Genomic DNA, 27,472 nt, shown 5'->3' with positions numbered 1-27,472 from the left:
TTTCTCAGACAACTGTCCAGATCTAAATAAGAATAATACAATGATAAGATTTTTATCTGATATAACTGACACAATACGTTTTTCGAAAATAACACATGATTTTCCCATACGCGGTCATTCATCTCTTCGAAATGACCAAGACTTTGGCGTTATGAAGAGAGAAATAAAGAAATGTGACCGTATATATGTCCCTGGAGGGTATTATGACATAATGTCAAAGGCAAACCCAAGCTTTTCCGTATTTTTGTTGTCAACGTGTGAAGACATGAATTTTTCAAAATGGTGGCCTACCTACTGTAAGAGAACATGCCTATCAGATGAGAGTTTTGGAAGACACGTTCCAAAAGAAAATAAACAGTCATTTTCTCCATCCACGTATATGTCCTTTGAATATGATAGGAATAAAAAAGGAGCCATTGTTGCCAGACAGTTCATTGATGGCTTAAGTAGACATACGTTCCAGTTGGTTAGAAACAAAGCTATGCAAATATCTTTACCAGACAAGCAGGTTTATCCATTGGGCCACGTTCCCATAAATCCCAAAAAAATGGAAAACATCAAACAAGTCAGAAATAGCATACTTCAACAGCATATGCCATTTTATGAGGAAATTTCTCGATGGCCAACAGGAGAAGAGCAAGATTTCCAAGAGAATGTCGAGAATGACGAAGATTTTGACTATGTACCCTAAATATTATTTAACCTACCTGTTTTTTTTGCTTGAATTTATAATTATTTTTGAATAAATATTTTGAACATGTAATTTTTAGTTTATATCTTCCTAAAAATGCAAAAAAGAATTTAACAAATTTTCTCCGTGCAAAAACAACATAAGTGAAAATTTTTATTTAATTTTTTTTAACAACAAAGTTTTTTGGAATTTTTTTCGATGCGCTTCCTTTTGGTAACTAATCACTTCAAATAAAAAATATTTATTTCTACTAAAAAAACATACTTTTTTAAATAATCAGTTGTTTATGTTTCCTGAAAATTATACTTTTTTGACTTACGTTATTTTTGAAATAAACGATTCAACTATAATCTTAATATCCTATTAGACATTCATGCGCCTGTAAATATGAATAAAAAAAATCTGCTATAGATAACGCACACAACCCGTGAGATGATCAAACACGATAGAAACAATGCACTATCACGTTTTAAATATACAAATATATAATAATACAAATATATAAATATAAAATACATTCAAACATAGGCCAGACATCTGGTAAGACCTAATAAGTTTCCATTTCGTATGGTCTAAAAATAAATGTGTAAATGCCGATTATCTTAAAGATCTATATTTTTTTACTAAAATAGTCCCAATAAATAATAATTTAAATATTCTAAATAAATATGAAAAATCTATGCATGAAAAAGTACATCTTATTATTTATTTCAAAGTAACCGCAGTTGAGGTACTACAAATATTACAAAACATGAAATCTAAACCAGTGGACATATACGGTGTGAGTTCATATATCTTAAAACTCTATAATCCATATTTATTACCCTACTTAACTCATATTTTTAATTATTGAACAATCCGTGTTTCCTGAATTTTGGAAAAAGGCTTTAATAACTCTTATTCCCAAAATTTTCTACTCCAAGGAATTAAAAAATCTTAGATCTATCAATGTAACTGGCTAAACATGGAGGAGAGGCGAGAACTGTATCAGACATATTTTTATAACAAAATTCTTTGCAATAAATTCCCAAAATATTTGTATAACGTACTTTCTTTTAGGACAGATATTCACAATATTAATATTAGGCATAGGGGTAAGCTAACACCACCATTTCACAAAACCGCTGCTTTCGAATGTTTTATTTAGGGTTGTTATAATGTATAAATGTATATGTTGTTCAGTTCTTTTTCGGAAAATCTTAAAAAATTATCACACTCTGCTTTCAAGCAACTGAAGCAACAATAATGATATTGATGGTTTCGATAATATCTAAGAAATAATTAAATTAACAAGACTTTGCATGTCCCAAAATATTTTTCAATATAACAACTCGTACTATGAACAACAAAAGGTACAGCCATCTAATTCCCTGTCTCCCTTCCTAGCAGAGCTCTTCATGAACCGTTTTGAGTTAAATGCAAAAAATGCGTTTCAATACTTTTCACGAGTTTGATTATCCATTATTATCCATATTTATTATCTATTAAATTTTCCTCCGAACATGAAAAATAACCAACTTCCATTCTCAGATATTCTTGTCATTAAAAATAATAATCAGTTAGAATTTGATATTTATAGAAAAGAAACAAATACTTTTAGTTTTCAACATATGGCTAGCATGCATTTCTTGGTACATCGTTTGGTCTCATTTCGTTTAAGTAATAGCAGATTTAATAAAGAAGAAGCAACAATTAAAACAATTGCTAGGGTCAATAGCTATGAGGATAATATTATTAATAAGCTGATTGAAAGACATAGGTTTAAAGGTAATCCTAAAAACTCTACCACATTTCAAAACGACGAAAATAAGAAAGCTTTCGTTGCATTTGATCCTACCTTAATTTAAAAATCTTACTTATGTTTAAAAATCAAAAAAAAACATTCTTAAGAGGGGTAAAGGTCCAATCCCTTAGAGTCAACTGTATAGTTTATTTAGTGTTTAAGATTTGTTATATAAGGCCACTTGTAAGTAGGTTATAGTTTAGTTTTAATCTTCTTCGGAAGATGCTAACATCGTTACTGAAACACGTGTAGAGAGTAAAATAAAAAATCTTGGTTAGTGGTAAAACTGTCGCGTAATTTGAAAGTCATACCAAAGGTTCTAACCATAAGACTAAAAGAATTACTTGTTTCTCATGAACAAATTTCGAATTATAATACATTATTTTATTATTATCTATCCATTTTATTATTTATATATAAAATTTTACCGTCAGAAATAAAGACTTTCTTATTATTATTATGAATATAATAAAAGAAAACCATAAATATTCCATATAGAAAAAAATTACAAAAAAAAGAAGACTAATTTGATTAAAAATTAAACACCACAACCCTATTATGAATCCAGCAACAGCAATAAATATATTACGTTAAACGTGATGTGCATCGAAGTTTATTTAGTATGAGACGTTTACTAACGTTTTCAAATGAAAATGCCCCAAATATTTGTTCCATTATTTCACTCTGACTGACCCACTGTATATTTCCAGAATAATAGCGTCGCGATTCTCGAACGCTACGGAAACGTCCGCGTCAAATATAAATACCGGCAACCGGCGAACGTAGGTCAGTCAGTTTGAAATCGTAGACACGCGCAAATTCAACTCGCAAATCGAGAAATTCCAGTGCGATTTTCCCTAATAAATAAACGAAAAAGATGTCGCGATTCGTGCCAATTCTGTTCAGGGACATGATGCGTCCCCTACGACAAATGGAGAACGAAATGCGTATGTTGGAACAAGAATTCTTCCGTCCGACGTCGTTTATGAACCGGCCGAAATATTTCCTAAAATATCCAGAAGCGGAACAGGCGTCCGTTGCCCAACTCAAGGACAAATTTCAAGTGAAACTGGACGTGGACGGTTTTAAACCGGAAGAGTTAAAAGTGAAAACGATCACCGATCAGAACGCGATAGAAATCGAAGGGAAACACGAGGAAAGGGAGGACGACCACGGGCTGATTTCCAGGCATTTTGTGAGGCGATTTGTGCTGCCTAAAGGACACGACTTGAAAAATGTCGTGTCCAGTTTAACGGATGATGGGGTGTTGACCGTCACTGCACCCAAAAAGCCCCAGGAAATCGCTCAGGAGAAGACCATTCCGGTGGAGCACATCACTGATGGAAAGGAGGGTCAGGAGAAGAAGTAAATTTGTTCCTATCTGGTTCTTCTTTAAGCTACCTCCTGTATGATCTTTTGTAATTATTTGATTTATTCTTTAGACTGATTAGAATGTAGAATAAAATATGTGCTTTTTTTTAATTCTTACTTGTGTAAGTTTTTTTAAAAGTTGTTTAATGTTGAGAAATATTAAATAAAAAAATGCTTCTTATTTATTATGTGGTTTGTTTTTGAAACGTTATTAATAAAACTTTACTTGGTTCTTCTAGTCGAATTTAGGTATCTCCGTTAAAATATTAAAAATATTTTTAATATTTTTGAATATGAAATAGTAAGCTAATCTTTGGACTATTGTAAGCAAAAAGAAATTGGAGGATGAATAATATTTTCTTTAATATTAAATTCTGTAACTTGGAATAATTTCGATAATAAATAAATGGAGGCGTGTTCGGAAAAACGCTCGAATACATCAATTGAGATTGTAAGCTGCGCATTTTTTAAAATAAAAAGTTTTTATACAGGGTGTGCCATGTAGACGGGGCGCATTAAAACATTCTGCCACCCAATCTAGCCATAGCCCCAAATTTTGGCCAATCAAAATCGATGTGGCTACTTTGAGTGGCATAATGTTATTGTATGCGCTACATCAGGGGTCAGAATGTCGAGATTGTGGAGGCTTGAGGATGCACTTGTCCGCTAGAAGTGCTTGGTTGCGTTGCGTGTTGTGCTGATTTCCCGCTCATTGTGTTTTGTTTTGGTAACATTTATGCAAAGACATTTTTATTTAAGATTGATATTTATTCATGATGGATACGAAAAAACTACCTTTAATGTTTGAGTATTCAAATGTAAGCGAAAATACTTTTTGTGCAAAGTTAAAACAAAACTAAATCTTGCTTTCTGATTGAGAACTGGCTTATACCTACATCCTACATATCGATGGCGTTACGACAAAAAGGCATAAGCGCCAAAATCACGAATTTTATTTTTTGGCATCAAAATAATATACTTCTTAAGCCCTATTTACCTATTAAAAGGACGTAAGGGACAAAAAATTCTAAGCGAACAAAACCGAGCGTCAAACTTTCTAACCGCCAATTTAATTTCTTGCGAGTTTCGACACGGAAATCAGTAAGCGACAGTCATCCGTACGTGAAGGTGTATACGCCCAGGGCCTGGAAAAACTGTTTTTTGTTGCAAAGTAAGTAATTTTTAAATATATTTATTATTGTTTTGTTGTTAGTTGAACGTCTGTATAGTTTAATTAACATAATAAATTATAAAACATTTAAAAAAATCACTTTTAATTACGTTGTCGGTTACGCCGTTTTAATTTTTTTTATTTGATTGGTCTAACCACCATTTGGCCATATAAATTACATTGCAATTTAAGTTCTCAATAAAACAATTACTACTTGACTGACTTAGGAAAACATGAAGCTGTTAAATAAAGGATGTTTGGTATATTATTATTTAAAGTATTTTCCTACACTTAGATATTGTTTTTTATGCGTAATTGTTGTTTAAAAATTAAATTTTTGTATGTCGCTTACGACTTTTTTATAATTATTTTCAGAATGATTTCTCGTGGGCAAAAGATAAAAAATTTGGCCCTACAAAACATGAGGGAAGATCAGACGAATAATCAAAATTATAATAATATTTCTGAAACAGACCTACATGAAGCACTACAACATGACATTCTTTTACAATCTGAAAGTCTAAACGAAGAACAAGAACTGCATAATTCTGTTATTGATAATTTGGATTTTAGTCTTAATGTCAGCTCAAATTTTAATATTGATAGTAGTTTATTTTCAAACATTTTCGATGAAACAATTGAGACTGCCGCTATTGCCAGCGAAGAGACTGATAATCTGCAATCAATCTGTGATACCAAACTCGTGCCTTATTCAGATAGTGCCAGTAGTGATAATCTTATAGTATTGAATAAAACAGATTATAATAACGTTGAACTTCACAATGATTCTGTGTATTCCGAATCCGAATCGAACTTTATAGAATTCCATGAGAGTGAAACCGAAAGTGTTAGTTCTAGTCTTAGCTCAAAAGGGTTTAATTTCTAGTAAAACATCTGTTACCTCATCTCAGAGCACTGAATCCTCGACTGAAACATTTGGTAGAGGACAAAAGAGAAAAAAAAAAGAAAGAAAGATATTGCGTCAACGAAAATTGCGTAACTTGGGGCAAAGTTATCTAAATTACAAAAACAAACGCGTACCTGAAAAAAAATTCTTCCTAATCCATGTTTTGGTAAAAATTGTGTAAATCAATGTAATAAATTTACCCCTGAAAACAGAGAAACTATTTTTAGGAATTTCTGGAGTCTCGATAGCTTAGACAAAAAAAACTTTATAAATGGTTGTGTTAACGTTATATCCGTAAAGCGAAAAAGAACAGTTGGAGACTCGCGCCGTAATCTAACTTACCAGTACTTTCTCATGAATAATAATGTACAAAAACGTGTTTGCTTACAATTTTTTAAAAATACATTAAATGTTACTCAAAAGTAAAGGAAAAATTGAAGTTAATCAAGAGAAAAGGGGTAAACATGAACCAAAACATAAAGTCACTCCAGAACAAATGTTAGCTTTTCAAAATTTTATAAAGAGTCTTCCAGCTATTCCCTCGCACTACTGTAGAGGGTCAAGTACTAAGTTATATTTACCAGCAGACACTAAAAGCATTTCAAATCTTTATAAAATTTATATCACAAGAATAAATGAAAATAATGGCGTGCTTTTTAAAATTTCCACTTTTAAAAAAAACTTTAAAAAACTAAATATTGGTATACATGTACCAAGAAAAGATAAATGTTCTACATGCGTTAGATATGAAAATATTCCAGAAGCTGAAAGAACAGATGATGAAAAAAATAAATATATTGAACATCAAAAAAATAAAAATACCGCCAAAGAATTATTTTTGACGGAACAGGGTAATTCTAATAAGGATGAGTTTATTGTTGTTTCTTTTGATTTGCAAAAGGTTCTTGCAACACCTCATGGACCTAGCATGATGTTTGGATTTAGCAGAAAATATGCTCTATATAATTTCACGATATACGAAAGTAAGTCAAAAAATACTTTTTGCTATATCTGGGGGGGAGAAAAGGATGGGAAAAGAGGGGTCAACGAAATATGTTCAAATTTATTTTCATATTTTACAAAACTGGATAACGATGGCCAGTATAAAAAAATATCTTTTTTTTGTGACAATTGTCCTGGACAAAACAAAAATAAATTTGTTTTTTCAATGTTACAGTATTTTGTGTCGAATTCTAAGTCAATAAAAGAAATAACAATAACTTATCTGGTTGCAGGCCATACTTATATGCCCGTTGATAGCGTACATGCGGTCATTGAACGCTATGCATCAAAAATGAATATTGAGGCACCTTCAGAATGGACGACTGTCATTCGAAATGCTAGACGTCGCCCAAAGCCTTACGAAGTAGTTTCAATGCACTACGAGGACTTTTTAGATTGGAAATCTGTATCTACTCCTAAAAAACTTAAGACACTCAGTGGCATGGAGATTAAGGTTTCTAATATAACCAGTGCTAAATTTGTAAGTAAGAACAATAAAAATACATTTTTTGCCTTTACAAATTACAACATGGAGATGCCACACGAAATTCAGTGGGTTGAGAGACGAAATGGATTTAATATCCCTCGAGCTTATAATAGTGAATTGCCCATTAATCCTCAAAAATTAAAAAATCTTTTAGATCTTTGTCAAAGTCTAAAGATAAAAAAACAATATCATGCGGAGTACATGGCTCTTAAGGGAAATAATAATGTACCAGATGTTTTACCCGAAAGTGACATAGAAGATAATATTATCACAGATTAATATAGGGTAAGCGTAAGCGTAAGCGTAAGGGTGAGCGTATCTATATTAATCTGTGATAATATTATATCTAAAATCTAAAGACGTTGAAAGATTTAAAAAAAAAATGTTCGAAAGATTATTTAGAAATATTGTTGGGAAAAGAAGAAAGATTTATTTTTTATTTTTAAGTGTTAAACAAGTAACTAGTTAGAATTCTTTGAAGCTTTATGGTCATTATATTTAGTTTTTAGTTTACTTTTAATTCTGCTTTTTATATATTTTTTGTTTGTTTTATAGTGTAACTTAAGTTACATTTATTACATTTTTAAAAATACCAAAACAAATTTTTTTTGCCTACAATTTTGAAGGAGTACTAATTTTATTATTAGTCTTATTTTGGGCTATGACTGTTAGAATAAGTTGATTTTAGTTTAGCTCTAAGGGTTCCTGTTTCTGACCTGATACTAATTTTTATGTTTTTTATGTACATTTTATGTTACTTTTAAATACGAGTATTTAATATTTTATTATCTAGTTTTAACAAAGAATTTTGTTTTATTTTTTGTGTATTTAATTTTACGAAAAAACATTTTTTTTATATTTTTTCCTAAAATGTTACCTTAAAAGCAATAAAGGCTTATTTACCATTTATTGTTTTAATCTATGAAATCAAAAGGCGTAAAAGATGCTAACCGACATTTTCTAACAACTTATTTTTCGGCTCAAAATTCTAACCACCTCCTGAAAAGGCTTTTACGCCACAGAATATTTTGAAAAAGACGTAAGCGCCAAAATGTTAAATATCTCATGTTTGTGTAAGTTTTATTCAATAAAAACATTTCAAAACAAAATCTTTTATATCAGGAACATCAAAATTTAAAAAAAAAATCAATGATTTAAATATTTTACGACTGTAAACGTTTTTTTCGTCTCCTGAAAAAAAGCGTGAGTGTCACTTATGCCTTTCTGTCGTAACGTCGTCGATATCGAGGGTCTAACGTCATAGGGGGGCGTATGCGCCAAAAAATAAATTTTACAGGAGAAATGAAAAACATTTAATTAATTTATCATAAAAGTTTGAAATATGCCTTTTAGGGGTATATAATACCTCTAAAGGGTACATTTTTATCTTTTTTTGAATAATTAAACATTTACGATAAATTAATTAAACGTTTTTCATCTCTCCTGTAAAATTTACTTTTTGGCGGATACGCCCCTCTGACTGAGTTAGACCCTTGATATTATTTAGTTTTATTACAACTTACGAGTAGGTATAATAATAAAATTAATACAAAATCTAATTTCTTCAAAAAAAAAAGTTTTTCTAAAAATAAGTACCTATTTAGTTTTCAAAAACTGCATAGTGTTTTTTTTTTAGAAAATTCTTGAGAACCAAGAAGAGTTTCAATCAAAGGGGATAACTGTAAATTATTCAGAAAACCCATTTGCTCTCATAGTAGTAACTAAAATTGTGCAAAGAGCACATAATTTGCTATTCGCCAAAGATATAGTATTTGTTGACAGTACATCATCATGCGATTCACTAAATCATTGCTTAACGTTTTTACTGACACTTTGTCAAATTGGTGCAATTCCTTTGGCAATAATTATAACCTCAGGACAGTCAGCAAGTGATTATCAAGCAGGATTTGAACTGCTAAAGAACTCGGTGCCAAATTCATTTTGCGGGCAAGGTTTTCCGAAATTTTTTATGACTGATGACTCCAATTCTGAAAGATGGGCCTTAAAATCTGTGTGGCCCAATTCCAAAACTTTGCTTTGTTGGTTCCATAATATGTTACAAGCGGTATGGCGCTGGCTGTGGGAGAAAAAACATGGTATTCCAGCAAATCATCGAAAAGAGTTTTATCAAAACTTTCATGATATTTTAGTAGCGTCTACAGAAGATAGAGCTAACGAGGAATTTAACTTGGCAATTTTAAATTCTGCTTCATTGCCAGAATGGCAAAAATATTTAACGGATAACTGGAACAGGCGGACAGATTGGTGTTTAGCCTATAGAGACGCAACAACCCACGGATATCAAACTAATAATTACAGCGAGATAAGTTTAGGTTATTTAAAGATATCGTGCTTTCAAGAAATACGGTATATAATGCAGTGTCCCTAGTGGATTTCTGTTGCACAGCAATGGAAGACTACTATCTGCGAAGACTAAGAAATTATATTTATCAGAGAGATGCAACATGTAGGTTGCTTTTAAAAAGGTAGGCTGGGAAAATGAAATACTTGCAGAAACAGGCCATTTCCCAGTTATCTAATACCCTATATTCTGTCCCGAGTGAAAATTCGGATAAAAAGTATGACGTTGATATTTCAAACGGAGTTTGCAGCTGTGAAGATGGACGGCTAGGCTCTTTTTGTAAACACCAGGCTGCATTATTTTCAAAAAACATCTTTAAATACTCCAAATTTTAGTGTCGAATCAGGGTTTTTAATGGCTCAGCTAGCTTTTGGAGAAAATGTCCAATCAAAGGATTTTTACATGCCATTTTCATCTACAAATCAAAACATGACCGAACGAGTGGGTGAAACTGATGAAAATTTGGCTACTGATGTAAACTTAAATAATGGTTTAATATATCGGAAAATAATATTAATAATCACCAAACATTAACTGACCTTCAGCAAGAGGAGAACATTAGTAAGGATCAGTTTACCTCACTTATTATTTTAATGAAGAAAAATCATGTAAAATTTGGAACCACTTCAACCAAATTTATGTCACGACTTAGCTCAATTAAAACAAAAAATGCTTGGGAATTTTTTTTTAAATACAGCTGGAAGTTGCAGCCCACTTAAAGTTACAAGGAGATCAGCTATTAATGTGCAACCTACTGCTGTTGCTCGACGAAGACCAGGAGTAGTAAGGGGATGCAAAAGAGCTCCTATAGGCCGCCCAGCCCAATGCGAATCTTTAAGAAAAAGGGCCAAACGGCCACATAATTTGGCAAAAAACGTTCGGGAAAATCGTCCCAATGCCTTAAAACATGGCGATGCACATTAAACTTAGGTAAATTAATGTATATAAAATACAGCTACAATGTATTATATGAAGGATTAGTTTATATTTTTTTAATATATATTTATATAATAATTATATGTATTTATATCCATTTTTAAACCCTAAAAATATGTTGTTTTTTTATAAAATTAATTTCTATAAATGTGATATACCCTTTTTTTTATAAACCCTTAAAATTTATTAAAAATTGCGCTAATGCGTGATATACATATCAAATATGATATACCCATCATTGCGATACAATATCTAAATATCATTATCTCATTAGCAAAACCAAGTTTTAAAGATTGCAAAATATACCTAATATTTAAAAAATATACAAATATTTAAAACTAACTACTTAATCAATATATTCATCAAAAGACTCTCTAAGAGGAACTCATTTATAACGTTACATAGTTTTTAACACACGATATATTATTTAGTATGTGGCTTTCTCAAATATTACGTACTGATCCTTGCTTAAAAATGTAATGTATAATTTAATTTATATTCTCTAGTCTATTTCTATGGATATAAATAGCAATTTAATTAAAATAAAATCTATCTTTCTAAATACAAAAATCAATATAAATAGTTTAACATCAAACATATTGTTTGTTAATTATAATAGATATCATCTGCGTCGAAAACATTCTGCCACCTAATCTAGCCCATGCAATAACATTGTGCCACTCAAAGTAGCCACATCAATTTTGATTGGCCAAAATTTGGGGCCATGGCTAGATTGGGTGGCAGAATATTTTAATGCAGACGGGGCTAATACTAACTTTCTTATTTTAAATGGGACACCCTTTTGTTATTATATTTTTCGATTCTCCATAAAATTACAAACATTTTGATGTATTACATGCTATACCTTTATTCGATTGTTTTTAAGATACAGGGCGTTAAAGAAAACGTATATTTCATAAACTTAAAGAGGGTTCGTTCTTTTAAATCTTGTTCTTTAATAAGTGTTCAAAATACAAACCATTTACTGCTTGGCAAAGTCCTAAACGTATTACAAATTCGTTTTGAACGTTTCTTATGCATTCTGGAGAAATGTTTGGACACTCTTGCCTTATTCTAGTTTTCAACTCCTCAATATTTGCCGGCTTGGTCACATAAACTTTCGATGTCAAATATCCCCATAGGCGAAAATACAGCGGAGTCAAATCAAGTGATCTTGGTGGCCATACTAGTGGTCCTCTCCTGCCAATAATAGCATCCAGATAGTTTCGAACAGGGCTTGCAAAATGAAGAGGCGCACCATCTTGCTGAAACCAGATGTTTCTATTCGGCATATCAGCTTCTATTGGATCAGGGAATAGAACAGCTATTTATTAGTAGATTTGGAATTAGTTCTTCTTGTAAAAACTGTAAGTACCTTGCTCCATTTAAATTTTCTTCGAAGAAAATTGGGCCTATAACTTGCTGACCTAGAATTCCTGCTCAAAAATTTACTTTTTCTGGGTGTTGTGTGTGGCTTTACCTCATCCAACATGGATTTTCTTGTGCCCAATAACGGCAAGCTTGACGGTTTACTTCTCCGTTTAGCATAAATGTCGACTCATCGAAAAAAATGTTTTCTGTAATAATAATAATAATAACGTTTATTAATTATTTACCATGGAAATTACATAGAATATAAACTTACAGGTGTATTCAATAATTGAGGTAAATAAAAGCCAATGTATCAGACTCCTGCATTGAAAATGCAGGTTCTGTTCTACCTACATTACATAGCTACAACATAAAAAACTTTTTAAACTAAACTACTTTTTAAATAAAATTAACGAATTAAACTAACAACTAATAAATTAAACTAACTACTAGATATAATGTACATACATTACATCTAGGTAGTTGATGATTTGGTACAGATTACAATAATACAACAATTAAATACGGAAGAATATATCTAATACTAGCCATTCAATTACAATTTATAAACAAGAAAAATGAAAAATAAATCTTCTAGCTCTAATATGCATGTTACTGATTATCCAATAAGATTTGTCTTACTTTTGTTTTAAATCTATAAATGGAATTCGAAATATCAGTTATATCGGGTGATAGCGCATTAATGATATGAGAAATATTATAAGAGAATGATTTTTTGAAAAATTGATTTTTGTGTTTAGAAATAGTTAAAGATTTACTTCTTAAATTTAAGTGGTGAATGTCTGTCCGAAATGTAATTTTATTGTATAGGTAGGGAGGACTGCGGTATTTAATAATTTTATAAAATAGGACACTGGAATGTAGCTTACGTCTATTAAACATATTAAGCCACTTAAGATCATTAAGCTTATGTGATACATGACCTCGCCTATTAATACTATAAATAAAACGAATACAAGAGTTTTGCATTTTTTGAACTCTATAGGAGTCTTGACCATCTAGACAAGGTCCATAAACCACATCACAATGATTAAAATTTGACAACACAAGAGAGTCGCATAGCTCACGTTTATTATTCAGATCTAAGTAATGTCGAAGAGGGTACATGGTTTTTAGAGCACAATACGACTTTTTAAGATTATTTGATATGTGTCCACTAAACTTTAGCTGTGAATCGAGTGTTAAACCCAAGCTCTTGGTGCTCTCAACTATTTGAAGTTTTTGATGTCCAACAAACAAAGAAGATTCTTCATAAATAGTCCTTATTTGAACTTTACTTCCAAAGAGAATAACTACACATTTTTTAGGGTTTAATTTTAACATATGCTTACCAGAGACTTTAACAAGTGCATCAAGAACAGCATTTATATGGTTCAAAGCAGTTAAATAATCAGAAGGTGCAAAGGAGTGATACAACTGCGTATCATCTGCATAGAAGTGATAGTTACAGTATTCAAGGTATTGAGGAAAGCATGTTGGATAAATACTAAATAGTAGTGGCCCCAATATACTACCTTGAGGCACCCCATTAAGAACTGAAAGACGACTTGAAAAGGTTGCATCAATTTTTACCATTTGAGACCTATTACCTAGAAATGACGTTATTAAAGCTATAGCATGATTTGAGAATCCTATGTAGTGCAGTAAGGCTACCAATATTTGATGATTTAAAAATCGAAGGCTTTAGTAAAATCTAGAGCAGTGACTTTGTTATTATCTCGGGCACGAAAAATGTCATCGGTAATATCTGCCATTGCTGCAAACCGTTCTGTGGACAGCAATCTTCTCACCTATCTTGAATTTTTAAAGAAAAATATGGACAAACGTATTCAGGTTGATAGCGTCTACACGGACTTCAGCAAGGCCTTCGATTTAAATTAACATTTCAATTTTGCTAAAAAAACTAGCTTTGGTAGGGGTGGGTGGTTTTCTTTTAAAATGGGTTGAATCTTACCTCTCAAATCGAAGGTTCACAGTCTGCATAAACGGCGTAAACTCCGAAATAGTTAATGTAACGTCGGGGGTGCCCCAAGGATCTCATTTGGGCCCCCTTTTTTTTCATAATATTTATAAATGATATATTTAAATGTTTTAAACACTCGGAGTTTTTGCTTTATGCAGATGATCTTAAATTCTTTAGACCTATAAAATCACACGAAGACTGCCAGCTTCTGCAAGAGGATATAGAAAGCCTTGTTGAATACTGTCGGATCAATTGCCTTTTTTTAAATATTGAAAAATGTCAGTTTATTTCATTTACTAAAAATAAATTAAAAATCCAATTTAATTATAATATAAATAATGTTGATCTTAAAAGGGCTCAAGATGTGAAGGATTTGGGAATAATTTTTGACGAGAAGTTACTTTTTGATAAACATATTAATACCTTAGTGTTAAGTGCATATAAAATGTTAGGGTTTATTAATAGGCAGGCTAAAATTTTGAAATCCTCTAGATCCTATATTTTTTTGTATGCATTTGTTTATAGCAAGCTTAATTTTGGGTGTGTTGTTTGGAATCCGATTTACTCAATTTATAAAGATAGATTGGAATCTGTGCAGAACAAATTTTTAAAGTGTCTTTATTATAGGGATAATTTAAATATTGTTACTAATGACTTAGGTGATATAAGAAAACATTTTGGTATACTTACTCTTGACAACAGACGAAAAATTTCAGACCTTTTATTTTTGCATAAACTGTTGAATAATAAAGTGGATTGTCCATGTTTGATGCAGGGGTTGAGGTTTAATGTTCCATCACGGCAGTTAAGACTTAGTGATCTTTTTAATTTACCTTTCAGAAATACTAACAGTTGTCAGTCATCTCCACTGTGTAGAATGATGAGATTATCAAATTTTTATAATAACATAGTTTTTTTTTTGAAACCCAGAAAAACCTGAGAGGTGTATTGAAGAAAGAGAGAGCTACTATAATTCGTGTCCCAGACTTTGTCTTTTGTGTAGGAATTAGTATTTACAGATTAGTATTTAAAATTTAATAGTCTTTTTCTGGTTTAGCAATTGTTAAGTGTATTTAACTTTAGTGTTTGCAAGTTTATATTTGCTTCTATATTTATGAGTGGATACTGTAGTGGGTTTACCTGTTTGTATCCTTAAAAAAAAAAAAAAAAAAAAAAATAAATTGCTGTTGCGCAACTATATCCACTGCGAAATCCAGATTGCTTAATGGGTAATATTGAAAATCTGTTAATATGGTTCCTTATTTGTACATCCAATACGCGTTCTAATATTTTAGACATAGTTGGTAGCACACTAATGGATCGAAAATGTGTATAGTCAGTAGGATTACTTATTTTTGAAAGGGGTAAGACAATGGCTTCCTTCCAACAATTGGGAAAATAGTTAGTTTCTAAGCATTTATTTATTATGTATGTAATATATTCGCAAATATGAGGACAGCAAAGCTCAAGAAGAGTTATGTTAAGACCGTCTGATCCAAAGGCTTTACTTTTTATTTTTTTAATTATGTTAAATACCTCATAATTTTCCACTGCTCTGAACTGCAAAGAGAAATCTATTTTTATTGGTTGAATAAAAATTTAAAAGTTCCTGATCTAAAGGCTGGTTTGAGATAGTAGAGTTTATAAAAAAATTGTTAAATTGATCAACATCATTAAACTGCACCGGAATATCTTTTTTCTTAGACGGAGTTTATTAAGTTCCTCCCATTTTTCTCGAGTACTGCAATTTTTAAATTTATGCTTATAATAGGCTTTGCGTTCCATTCTTATTGAAGCTGTTGTTAAGTTTCTTAATGATTTATAATATTCCCATTTTTCTGGACGTTTAGTGCGTTTAAACTGCTGAAGAGCTGTATCTCTTAATTTCTGCATTTTCTTAATATTCTCTGTAATCCAGGGTAGGAAGGGTTTTTTAGGCAATGTAATTGTTTTAAGAGGAGCGTGAATATCAAATAGGCTAGTTATAGCGTTGTTAATAAATACGACTTTTTGATTAACATCAACGATATTGTAAACATTATTAAACGGTATCGATTGAAGGTCATTTTTAAATAGGTTATAGTTTATATTTTTTAGATTTCTAGAAATGATAGTTTTTGGTTTATAATTTAATTTGGCCATTTGTATCTCACAATAGACTACGAAGTGATCGGAAAAATCAGAACAGATAACACCAGTGCATTTAATTTGGTCATAATTAGTGACTATTAAATCAATTAGGGAACTAGAAGATTTCGTGACTCTGGTTGGCTCCATTATAACTTGTTTCAAATTAAAGGGCTCAAACATCGAAACTAACTTTTTTGTGAAAAGATTATCGCATTGTAACATATCAATATTAAAGTCTCCTATACAAAATATGTTGTTATACAAAGAAAACAAGTTAGAAACAAGGTCCTCCATTCTGTTTAAAAACTGCTGAATATTCGATCTATGTGGTCTATAAATTATTCCAATAACAAAATGTTCTTTCTTTATTGTAATTTTTGCCCAGATACATTCTAAAAACTCATGACTCTCAGAAAAGAGAATTTCAGTTTTAAATTGATTTCTGATATAAAGAGCCACACCGCCCCCGCGGCCATACGCCCTATCGCATCTTTTTAAGGTATAATTATTTAGTTTTATATTATTGTTTGGTATATCTGGACCTAGACTAAGTTTCAGTCACACCAACAATGTCGAAATTATTGTTGAAAATGGTAGTCTTAAACTCGTCCAAATGCGGAACTAGTGATCTAACATTAATTTGAGAAATACGTAAAGACATATTGTACCTACCCTAAACAATTATTTGAAATGAGACAAAAGAAAACCAGAAAAAAAATCTTTAAACTAAAAACTTATCATAATAAGATTATTATTCTGCATTAATTCCATAAAATGTTCACCAAATTCAATTCTTCTATCTGCATCCTCCTCATTAAATTCCTGGAGAATTGTTAGTTTATAGGGATGCAATTTTTCTGCTTCAAGAACCCTTACTACTGAAGACTGGCTCACTTCCAATTCGAGCGCTACCTGCCTGGTGCGAATATTAAGATTTTCTTCAATGGCTAATAACACATTAATTTCGGTGTCTTCATTAAGCGCAGATCGACGAGAACTAGTTATTGTTCTTACATGACCATTTTCTTGAAACTGTTTTTCAATCTTGCTTATAGTACTTTGAGATATGGGTGGTAAATCAGGACACTTCTGTCTGAATAAATGCAAAACTTCAGTTTGGGTTATTGTTCTATCTCCGTACCCAATCATCATTAAGATAAGAATAAAGGTATGGCATGTGATACATCAAAAAGTTTGGAATTTTGTGGAGAATCCAAAAATATAATAACATAAAGGGTATCCCATTTAAAATAAAAAAGTTGGTATTAGCCCCTCATACATGGTACACCCTGTATAAAAAAATGTATTGTAAAAATACATTTTTATATGTCCGAGCGTTTTTCCGAACACGCTTCCATTTATTTATTATCAAATTTATTCCAAGTTACAGACTCGCACTGTATAATACATACAAAGCTTCATTTGGAATATAAAAATATACGAGTAAATCGGCAGATTTAGATTTCTTCATATAACAGATTCTGCCCTTTAACACTGCGGCTAAGCATCAATATATATAAACTAACTCTTAAGTGTGACAATACTAAAATCTAAATTTATTATAAACAGGCCTATGTAACATTTATTTGTAATTCTTTTTAACACAAATAAATCACATTTTTAAACTAAACCAAAAAGAAAAATCCATGCCAGACACAAGTTTCAGAAGGCTATTTATTGACAATTAAACAGCACTATAAATATATAATAATAATAAATGTCTTTATTTAAAGAAATTTAATTTCAAGAGGAAAAGTACATTTCTCAAAAGGCGAAGTCTAGCTGTCTTTAAGGCACGCTACTTAACATTAACCCTAAAATTTCTTAAATTAACAATTAATAAATACGATATAATCTAATAGCATAATATTAACAGGCTATACCTCAACAACGTCTTGCTGAGAACTCAAAAATATTTCTTTAATTTGTTTGCGAAATGTAAAAAGATTTTTTAAACTAAAATGTTTGATATACTTATTATACAATGATATATACTATTATTATATGTAAAACAACGTTGAAAAATTGCCTTGTGATGATTCGGCATAGAAAGAGAACTTATGAACATCTTGTCGAAACAATATACGGTAAATTATGTTTGTTCGCATATAGTACCTTTAGCGATAAGTAGCAGGCCCTGCATAAGTTAGATACATGTTGGGAAAATCTTAATTGAGCATCCAAACAAACACCCAAATTTCTGGAAGCCTCACTGAACTTCAACACTTTAACATTCATTTCAAACTTAAGGTATACCTTTAAAAACAAAGAATATTGCATAGAGGAGAAAAGTTAAACTTTAGTCTTCCCTGCATTTAAAAATAAGTTGTGTTTCTTGCTGTATACGGTGATTTTTCTAAGGTCCAAGTTTACATTTGCTTCAATTTCATTATATTCCAATGGATCAAAAGTATAAATAAGCTGTGTATCATCGGCATAACTTTGAGTTTGGGAAAATTCAACAGCTTTGCTTAAATCAAAAGTATACAGCAAAAATAAAAGTGGCCCTAGAATGGCGCCCTGTGACACCCCAGACATAACTCCTGCACAATCTGATTCACTAGCGAGAATTCTAACAAATTGCTTTCTATTACTTAGATGGTTTTCAAAGAGTGAAAGAGAACGATTCTGTTTAGAAATTTGAAACGTTTTTCTTCGAAGATTCAAATGATAAACATCAAGTATTAAAAGAAAATTTCCGATAAAGGTATGGCGGGCTACGGTTTTTTAAAATTTTATAATAAAAACACAATGAATGCATCAGTCAGCGATTAGACATATTAAGCCACTTTAGTTCACCTAACTTATATGATACATGATTTCGTCTGCAAATACCAAAAATAAGTCGAATACATGAATTTTGTAGCTTTTGTATTCTTCTCTTATCCTCATAGTCCAATAATAAAAAAAGAAAAAAAATCATGACAATGTGTACCTTCGTACCAATTAAGTATTTTGTAGTTGAAAAAAAATTTAATATTAATAATATTATGCATAAAAAATTACTAAAAAGAGGAAATTCTTTATATAATATTAACAATTTCTTTTTACCTTTTCTTGTAAATAAGTCTAACTATATTTTCGTGTAAAAAACATACCCAAGACACGCATAGCGTATTATTTATTGTTTTGATAATTTTTAGATGTCATAATATGAAATATGGGATATTTTATTTAAAATTAAGCCTAAATAAAATTTATTTTTCATATAAATAACACAAAGAAAATTCCCTTCGATCTTCCCTTATTCTTTTCTATTGATGTTTGGATATAAGGCCGCGAAGTGACAGTGTTGCCATACATGTTCCTTGATTAAAGATTTTTTTTAACGTCATAGTAGTCAGCAACAGAATCAGAAACGAAAATTTTTACAGCAATAAATTTCCTTTTTCCATATTTAAGGATTAAATCTGATTTTAAATCTGAACGTCTAAAATAAAGTTAAGAAAAAAACTATAAAAACATACAGAAAAAATTGGTGTAGATTTAATTTTTTGCAGCATAAAAGATAAATGTTTGTAAAATAATGAATAATTTAAAAAAATCACAGTAATTATTAATAATTTTATTACACCTTCAAACTCAGTTTATAAATAAGAGATTATAAAATACACTATCTACCTAAGAGACACACGTTTTTTCAGGGGATGACGGGGTGTAAGCCACCCCCTTTGTACCAAAGTTTCTATTATTAAAAAAGGGCCCTTATTTGCTTAACATTTTGAAAGTAGAAATTTGTTTTTTTTTAAATTTAAGCTTTAGTTAAATCTAAAGCTATTGTTAAACAAAGATAGCTTATGAAAAACTAAGATAGGAAAATACAACCCGTATTTATCCGAGTTAGGTCATTTAGATTTTACAGCTTGGTAAAATTTTAAAAAATTTTGATTTACAATTGTTGGTATGTATTTCGATAATAGTTTAAGATTGATATAGAGTCTTATACATGAAATGTGTTTAGAATTGATCATAGAATCCAGAATTCCGATTCCACTTTCACTTTCCACCTGCGACCAGAAAGTGGACGATTTGCATTTAGCAATTGAGAGTTAGTGAATTCTTTTAGTTACTTCATTAAGATTCTCTTCAAAAAACTTTCGATCATTATGAAGAGACTTTAAAGAAGCAATATGTGCTCGTTCATTTTTCAGAAGTAACATCAAATTAGATAACTTGCTTATGGTGGATCTATGGATATTATACATTGCTTTTCAATGTATAACAACAATTTCCTGCTTACGAGTTAAGCTTTTCTTTGAAAGACCAGCCTTAGCACGACTGCCTTTTCCATTCTCAAATAGAAAGGAATATTTATCAATAAAATTCGTGGGAATATTAGAACAAGAGCTCCCTAATGGTATTGTTGGTAGACAATTTAACTGGACATTGCCTGATACAGTTGACTTGCAGTTTACAGTCTCTGAACTTGCAACTTGAATTTCATTAACAACAAATTGGTCATCTAAAAATAATTTTCTCACTATTGGGAAAAATGAAAAACAGCAGGCTGTGTTCTAACAGAGTCTGATGTTTTGGAGGAGACCATGGAATTGCATCAAACCTAAGCCTTGACCCAGGAGGATTATTAGGGCTATTATAATTTAAGGCAGAAAAATATTCGGAACAAACTTTAAAGTTATTGCAACCTCTTAATGGACTAACCTGGCGTAATCCATGCTTTTTAAGAACCTAAATATTCTTACCAGTTGATGTTCTTTCCCTTCATCTAGCCCATGTTATCTACAGCAAGCAATCTTAGTCTAGAAAACTTGCCTTATTCTATGCCTTTTTTATGTCATAATTCCACAAATAGCCGTCACCTTTAATGTTTGTCACCAAAAAAAAATAATGCAACAAATTTCTATACAATTTTCTCGAAAACTCATAATTAGGGAAGATATAGGGTGTTAAAAAAAATAGATTTTTGTTTTTAATAACTTTTATTGTTTTTAATAACTTTTTTCTAGTATACTGATTTTTGCCAAATTTCGCATGCATGTTACTAGTGTTTCTTTGTATTAGTGTTTCTTTGTATTTCCCTATTAATTTGCCGCTATTCGTCAATGACTGACCTTAATCTTAGAAAAATGACTTAGAACTTTCTTGTTTTAATCTTTTCATAAATCCGGATCTCAAATTAGTAAAGAGCATTAAAATGTCTTTTAAAAAGATGCTCTTGTTGCCTCATCGTAGAACTAACGGTTTCCGAGAAAAACGACTTTAAACATTAACCGTATCTTTAATAATTAAAAATTCTTATTTTCAGAATTAACACAGCAAGCTTTGAAACAAACATTGTTAAAGGGTAATTTGTAAAATGAAATGACTATTTACGATAGCACACCTAATTTAATTTTAAAGTAATACTTTCATAAAAATTTTTCGAAATGTTGCCCTTCCATTTGAATATATAAATTAATTCGTCTTTGGAAGTTCCAACGAATCATAGAAAATATGCATTCCTTCTGTTTAATTATTTAATAATTGTCAATAATCCGTTGTCTCATCTTTTCATGGTTATTTACATGAACCTTGTAAACAAGAGATTTAAGATAACCTCAAAAGAAAAAATCCATAGCGTTTAGATCTGGCGGTCTAGGCCATTGCACAAACCCACCGCGTCCAATTCATCTTTCAGGAAAATTTTGATATTAATATTCTCTTACTGCTCCATTGAAATGGGGTGGAGCACCTTCTTGTAGCAGCCTCATTTCACGCCTTATTTGAAGAGGAACGTCGTTTAGTAGATTGGGCAATTAATTTCTTGAAAAGTTTAAGTAGACCTCACCATTTAGTCTTTGCGGGAAAAAATGTGGCCCTATTAAATGATGGTCGTCAATACCGGCCAACATATTGAGGGAAAATTTATTCTGAAAACGTTGTTCTATATCTGTTCTGTGTTTATCCCTGGATCTTCAAAGCTTGAACCTTTTGATAATGAAAGAGATGTAGGTTGCTCTTGCAAAATTTCATGAACTGCACTTTTCGGAATATTTTTCTGATTTGCAATTGATCTTACGCCAAAGAGTAGGGTTATCCTCAATATCATTCAAAACACGGAGTTCCGTTCTTTGAGTTCGAGTTCTTTGTGGACGGCCCACATCATGTCGATTATAATTTTAAATGCTCCAAAGTTTCCTAGTCTCTGATGGATAGTGCTAAACATTTGCAATCGTGATATTCTTCTATTCGGAAACGGTTCTCTGTACAAACGTTGTGCTCTTACCTCATTTCCCCCAGCTGCACTATAATGATTTTCAAATTATCAAAATTGTAGATATTATCTGTTAAAATTTATAATACAATGTACACTAAAAAAAAAGTTATTAAAAAAAATAGGAAAAAAAAATTTTACACCCTGTATCTTCCTTAAATTTGAGTTTTCAAAAAAATTGTATAGAAGTTTGTTGCCTTGATTTTTCATGTAGAATCATTCACCGAAATCCTGACGCGTAATTTCCGGACACCCTGTATAGATGAGTGGTGTATAATGAATGGTCTCTTAGCTATTAGATAAATATCAATAAGATTGAAAATATTCAGCACAACTTTGTCAAGTTTATGAGAGTCAAGTAGAAGGGATTACTATGATGTATGTTTTCCTTGTAAATTTCTAAATGGAATAACAAGATGTTCCAACTGCCTTGCTCCCTTTTCAATCCATGTTCTACCTTACCCAAACCGACATCATTTACTTCTCCATGTCCCTTTCTGCCGGACAACTTATTGTTTACAGTTTACAGAAGAACAACAGTCAACAAGCATGTAAAAAATATTAATTTTCTCTACTGCCCCATTAAATTCTTTCAAAAAATCTGCAATTAGATTAATCTTAACTTAATCTTAAAGCAATAAATGAGTTTCTAAAAATATTGTAAATGTTGAAAATTAAATTACGATATTTTTTTAGGTTCTTCCGCCCCTCCCTCCCGTTCAGGTAGCCGAGTCGATTTGACCTCAACCTCGTCGTCGCTCGGAAACTACACCGCCCCCTCGACGCCCCAAACGAGCCCTCCGGTGTCGCCCTTAAGGCGTCGGGGCACCCAGGGCAGAGTCCAGGTCCCCCTAGCCCTCAAAGAAGACGATTTCGACGATTTGTTGTTATAGCGAACGCATTTTTTAAACGCTTTCGGTTTTAATTTTGACAATCACATTTTTTCGTATTAACTACTACTAATTTTTACCGGTTAGTTCCTAATGTGATTTTTCTATTAGTTGGATACTTGGCGCAATCAAAAAAAATACATATGTAACGAAAATAGCTCAAAAGTATTTAGGGTCAAGTATAACGAAAAAATGTGACTGCGTTGGTTCATGCGAGCTGTGATTGGCTGAGGAGGCTTAATAGTGTTGTTAATTATGGTATACAGCAGGGAGTGCGAGAGATTGTGTGCACAAAAATGGTGGATTGAGCTTCCATTTTGTAGCGGTAATATTTATAAAGGTAAAGTTTTACTTGGAGTTTATTGGCACAAGTCTGATCAAAATCAGCTTGCATCTCACTAAACACAAAACACGTTTAAAATCTAAGAATATTCTTTAGTAGCTCTAAGAAAAGACTCATATTTTAGTGACTAAATTGAAAATATTCTTGGAAGTTCGTAATTCTCTCTACTCTGCTACCAGGCAATTTATCCAATCTCTCTTCTGATATGAGGGGTACTATCGAATTTGTATTCTGCCGTCTCAGATCTACTATCTGCCTTTCTTAGTTACTGCTGGTCTTCTATATCTCCTTCACTGCTGTGTAGCAGTTTCATTACCCACTCTTTTTTTGTAAGACCTTTGGTTTTCAGATTCTTTTCACTTATTTATTTTGTTTACTGTTAACTTACTTTGTTAATACATACAGCGTATTTCACTAAGCGCGGATTACAGCTATATCTCGAAAATTGTTAATCTGACCTCTTTGGAATTATTTTGACATTATAAAAGTGGCTAAAAGAAAATGCTGAAAATTATTTTTAAGTTTGAAAATTGACCACTAGGGGCTAATTGAATGGTTAAAAGTCCAATTCTAATTTTCTATGGAAAATGTTAGCTTAACCCTTTCGTCCCTGAATTAAAATATTTTAGTTTAAGTAATAAATAGTGTAAAGTATTATTGTTAGGATGCCTAACAATGAGTTTTTATTAATATAAATTCTTGTCAATAGTCAGGGAATGGTGGAGGGGGTGGTTCATATATGTACCAGCAGGTATTTATGGTGGTACACATGTGTACCAACAGGTATGATCAAAATTTTCATAAAAACAGAAAAAAATGCTATACCAATATTTATTTAAAAAAAAATAAATACAAAAACGGCTTTGCAAAGTAGAAAATGAACCTAATTAACTATTTGGTATGATATAACATAAAACAGAACTTGCACAATGGAATATTGCACTCTCGGCAAAAAGTTTTTGTTCTTGTTTGTTTTTTCTCTTCAGAACATCTAGTGCATCTTCTTCTGGTTGATCCCTCTACAGGCAGATGTAATGTTGAAGATCCGTATAATTTTCTTTTTCTTGAAGGAGCGCCTTGTTTCGGTAATGGTCAGCTTGTATATCGTATACCTTCTGCTACTAATTCTTCTGCAAGTGTGGTAAGGAAGGAAAGAAAAGAAATGCTTTCATTTTTACGTCTCAGTTGATTATACGTTATCCACGAATTTACTGCACACATATTGTGGAATGTGTAAAACACCTTTTTCCACCACTTTGCTGATTTTCGATCATGATCATATAGCCCAATAAATTGATCAGCCCGACCAACCCTTTGCATTTTTTTTCTGTAAAAAGAAATGTCCTCTGGACATTCGATATTTTGTTGTTCACCGGTTTTGCTTTTTTTGATAATTGTTGTCAAATTGGGCTTATGACAGTTACTCATTAGCAAAACTTTCTTTGTGTCCTGCCACTTTACACAAAATAATCCAGAAGAAGTGCATCTAAATTGAGATTCCACTTTTTGGAGTTTGTCTCCCATAGTTGGTACATTCTTGCAATTGGACATGCAAGTTCCCAAGGCTGCATAGTCTAGAGAAAGTAACAAATTCACACTTGTAAAAAAGCGATCAAAATACAACACAACATCATTTTCTTTAACTGTAGACGCAAGAGCTGTTACGACTTGCTCTCCCAAAGTTAGGGATTGATTTTTAGCGGGAATTGGGTCCTCTTTTCCAGAATATACATTGACATCATACGTATAGCCGGAATCTGCATCGCAGCGAAGCCATAGTTTTATGCCCCTCTTGGTTGGTTTGAGGGGCATATATTGTTTCAAAGAAGATCGACCCTTGAATTTGGTCATAGATTCGTCGATACTTTGATACTGGCTATCCTGGCGACATTTTGGAAATGTGTATTTGAAACAAGATAATAAATCTTCAATATAATATGTTTTTGAAGCATTTGGGGGTTTTTGAGGAGAAGCAAAGTAAATTTTTAAGCCCAAAGTCATGTAACGATCTCTTGAAAAAGTTTTTTGAATTGTGCTATTTCCCATTGACTCCTTCTTGCTCCAATAATTTTTTAGGCTTGGAAGGCGATTGTAGCACATAATGAACATGCAGCCAAATAATTTCTGTATTTCTCCTTTGTCAGTCATTTTCTCATTCCTTTTTTTTAATTGGTTTAGGATTTTCAGACGTTCATTCGTACAATTTGCAATGTGCAAATAAAGAGAATGAGGAAATACTTTATGAAAAATTTGCATAGGTGTCAACTGCTTGGTGATATCTGGAGCTAGCATACACTCTCTTTCAGGAGGAAGGATTTTAGCAGGCTCAAATTTTTCGTCAGGAATGACCCAGTCAAGAACTAGGTTTCTATCAACAATTACCTGTGGTGGTTGCGCAGAGTTTATGTCTGAGTTTTGATGCACAGTGGTTTGCATTGTTTCCGATAAAGACGACGAAGACATATCAGACGTATCACTGCCAGCTTCTTCATCGGAATCGAGTTCATAATTATCACTGGAGCCAGCAGGAAATTCCGAATTTCCGAAGGTTCTGAATCTGAGGATTCTTCAGTAAGCTTTTGTAGCTCTTTTCGTGAAAGCGGACGGCGGCGATCCATATTAAAGCTGAAATTAAATAAACGTAATTACAGACCTGTTGGTATACATGTGTGCCATCATAAATACCTGCTGGTACATATATGTACCACATGAACATACTCAAAAATACAAAAATAAAACATAGTTGTGACCTACCTTTGGAACTGACAGCACTGCACTTGCACTTGAATAATAAAAAACTGCATAAATAAGCACTTGAGTGTCCTGAATAACTAATTTTATTGCAGCAATACTGCCGCTACTAAATACACGTGCTAACTAAATCAACGCTTTATTTTACAAACAGGAATTTTTAAATTTGCCTGGTACATATGTGTACCGTTCGGGACGAAAGGGTTAAGGCACCTTAGGTGTTGGAACATTTTCGATCATTTTGGTCAAAGAATCAATAGCGTACCGACCATCATAAAGTGGGGAAGGTAATGAAGGTATTTTGCTTAAATAGCTATATCTTTTAAAAGACTTATACGATTTTAGTCAATTTGGGCTTGTTTAAAAATGAAATGTAAGTACTTTTAAATATTATACCCAGTAGTACGCGAAAGTTTTTAGTAAAGTTGGTAGGAGGCGTCATGTGAATTAAAAACTGACACTTTGATTTTCCACAAAGCAGTAAATGGTACGGTATAATTTTAATAACATAATCGAGAAATAGGTTAAATTTACTAGAAATAACCTGGACATCCCAATTGATTATCTTTTTTACTCTTAGAGTTATTACAGAAATAAAAGTTTTTGACTCTTAATATGGGTATGTCACTTGTCAATAATAAATATTGATTTTCTTTTGTTTATTTGGCACCCCCCTTCGCAGTTTATCTAGGCATAGGACTAATCCAAATTATGTAAAAATTCAAAAGTTCTACTAAAAAAAATTTGAAGTTATTATAATAAAAAGATAATTTAATTTAAACATCATAATACGAAAAATTTTAAAGCTTGTTTAAATGCCAACGGATTATAACCAAAGAAAAAGAACAAAAATTTTACGTTCAAAGTGTTCATCATTTTGTAAAATTCAGTACTCAATTTTTTTAACTAAAAACGGTGACAGATGTTTTAATTTCGAGTAAAGAAAAGAAAGTTTTTCTTCTGGAAATTTCAGTGCTGATCAATGTGATCAGTTTGTTTTTTTGTGTGTTAAGGTGATTCTTTCAATTATTATTTTAATGGTAATTCTGAAATAAAATTAGAATCCATACTATACTTTT

At 31.6% G+C, this 27,472-nt stretch overlaps 2 protein-coding genes across 2 annotated transcripts in view; both read left to right on the top strand.

The window, feature by feature from the left end:
• Nucleotides 1–24,111, top strand: part of LOC126739219 (dual specificity protein phosphatase 22-like) — a 100,442-nt gene extending 76,331 nt beyond the window's left edge. Inside the window, exon 7 of the mRNA XM_050444797.1 lies at nt 23,106–24,111. Within this exon, the coding sequence (XP_050300754.1) occupies nt 23,106–23,302 (197 nt within the window). The 3' untranslated portion in view covers nt 23,303–24,111. The remainder of the gene's footprint in view (nt 1–23,105) is intronic.
• Nucleotides 3,244–4,030, top strand: LOC126739220 (alpha-crystallin B chain-like). Its single transcript, XM_050444798.1, has one exon. It carries the CDS (start codon nt 3,352–3,354, stop codon nt 3,841–3,843), a length of 492 nt encoding a protein of 163 aa, XP_050300755.1. The 5' UTR covers nt 3,244–3,351; the 3' UTR covers nt 3,844–4,030.
• Nucleotides 24,112–27,472: the final 3,361 nt, after the last annotated feature.

This window comes from Anthonomus grandis, chromosome 8 (genome assembly GCF_022605725.1).
Source record: "Anthonomus grandis grandis chromosome 8, icAntGran1.3, whole genome shotgun sequence".
NCBI classification, from domain to species: domain Eukaryota; kingdom Metazoa; phylum Arthropoda; class Insecta; order Coleoptera; family Curculionidae; genus Anthonomus; species Anthonomus grandis.
The sequence above is the reverse complement of the archived record's forward strand: the minus strand, read 5'-3'. Positions and strand labels throughout refer to the sequence as shown.

What these genes read in the sequence shown, in the direction of transcription:
- LOC126739220 (XM_050444798.1), top strand. Translation starts at nt 3,352, where the DNA reads ATGTCGCGATTCGTGCCAATTCTGTTCAGGGACATGATGCGTCCCCTA.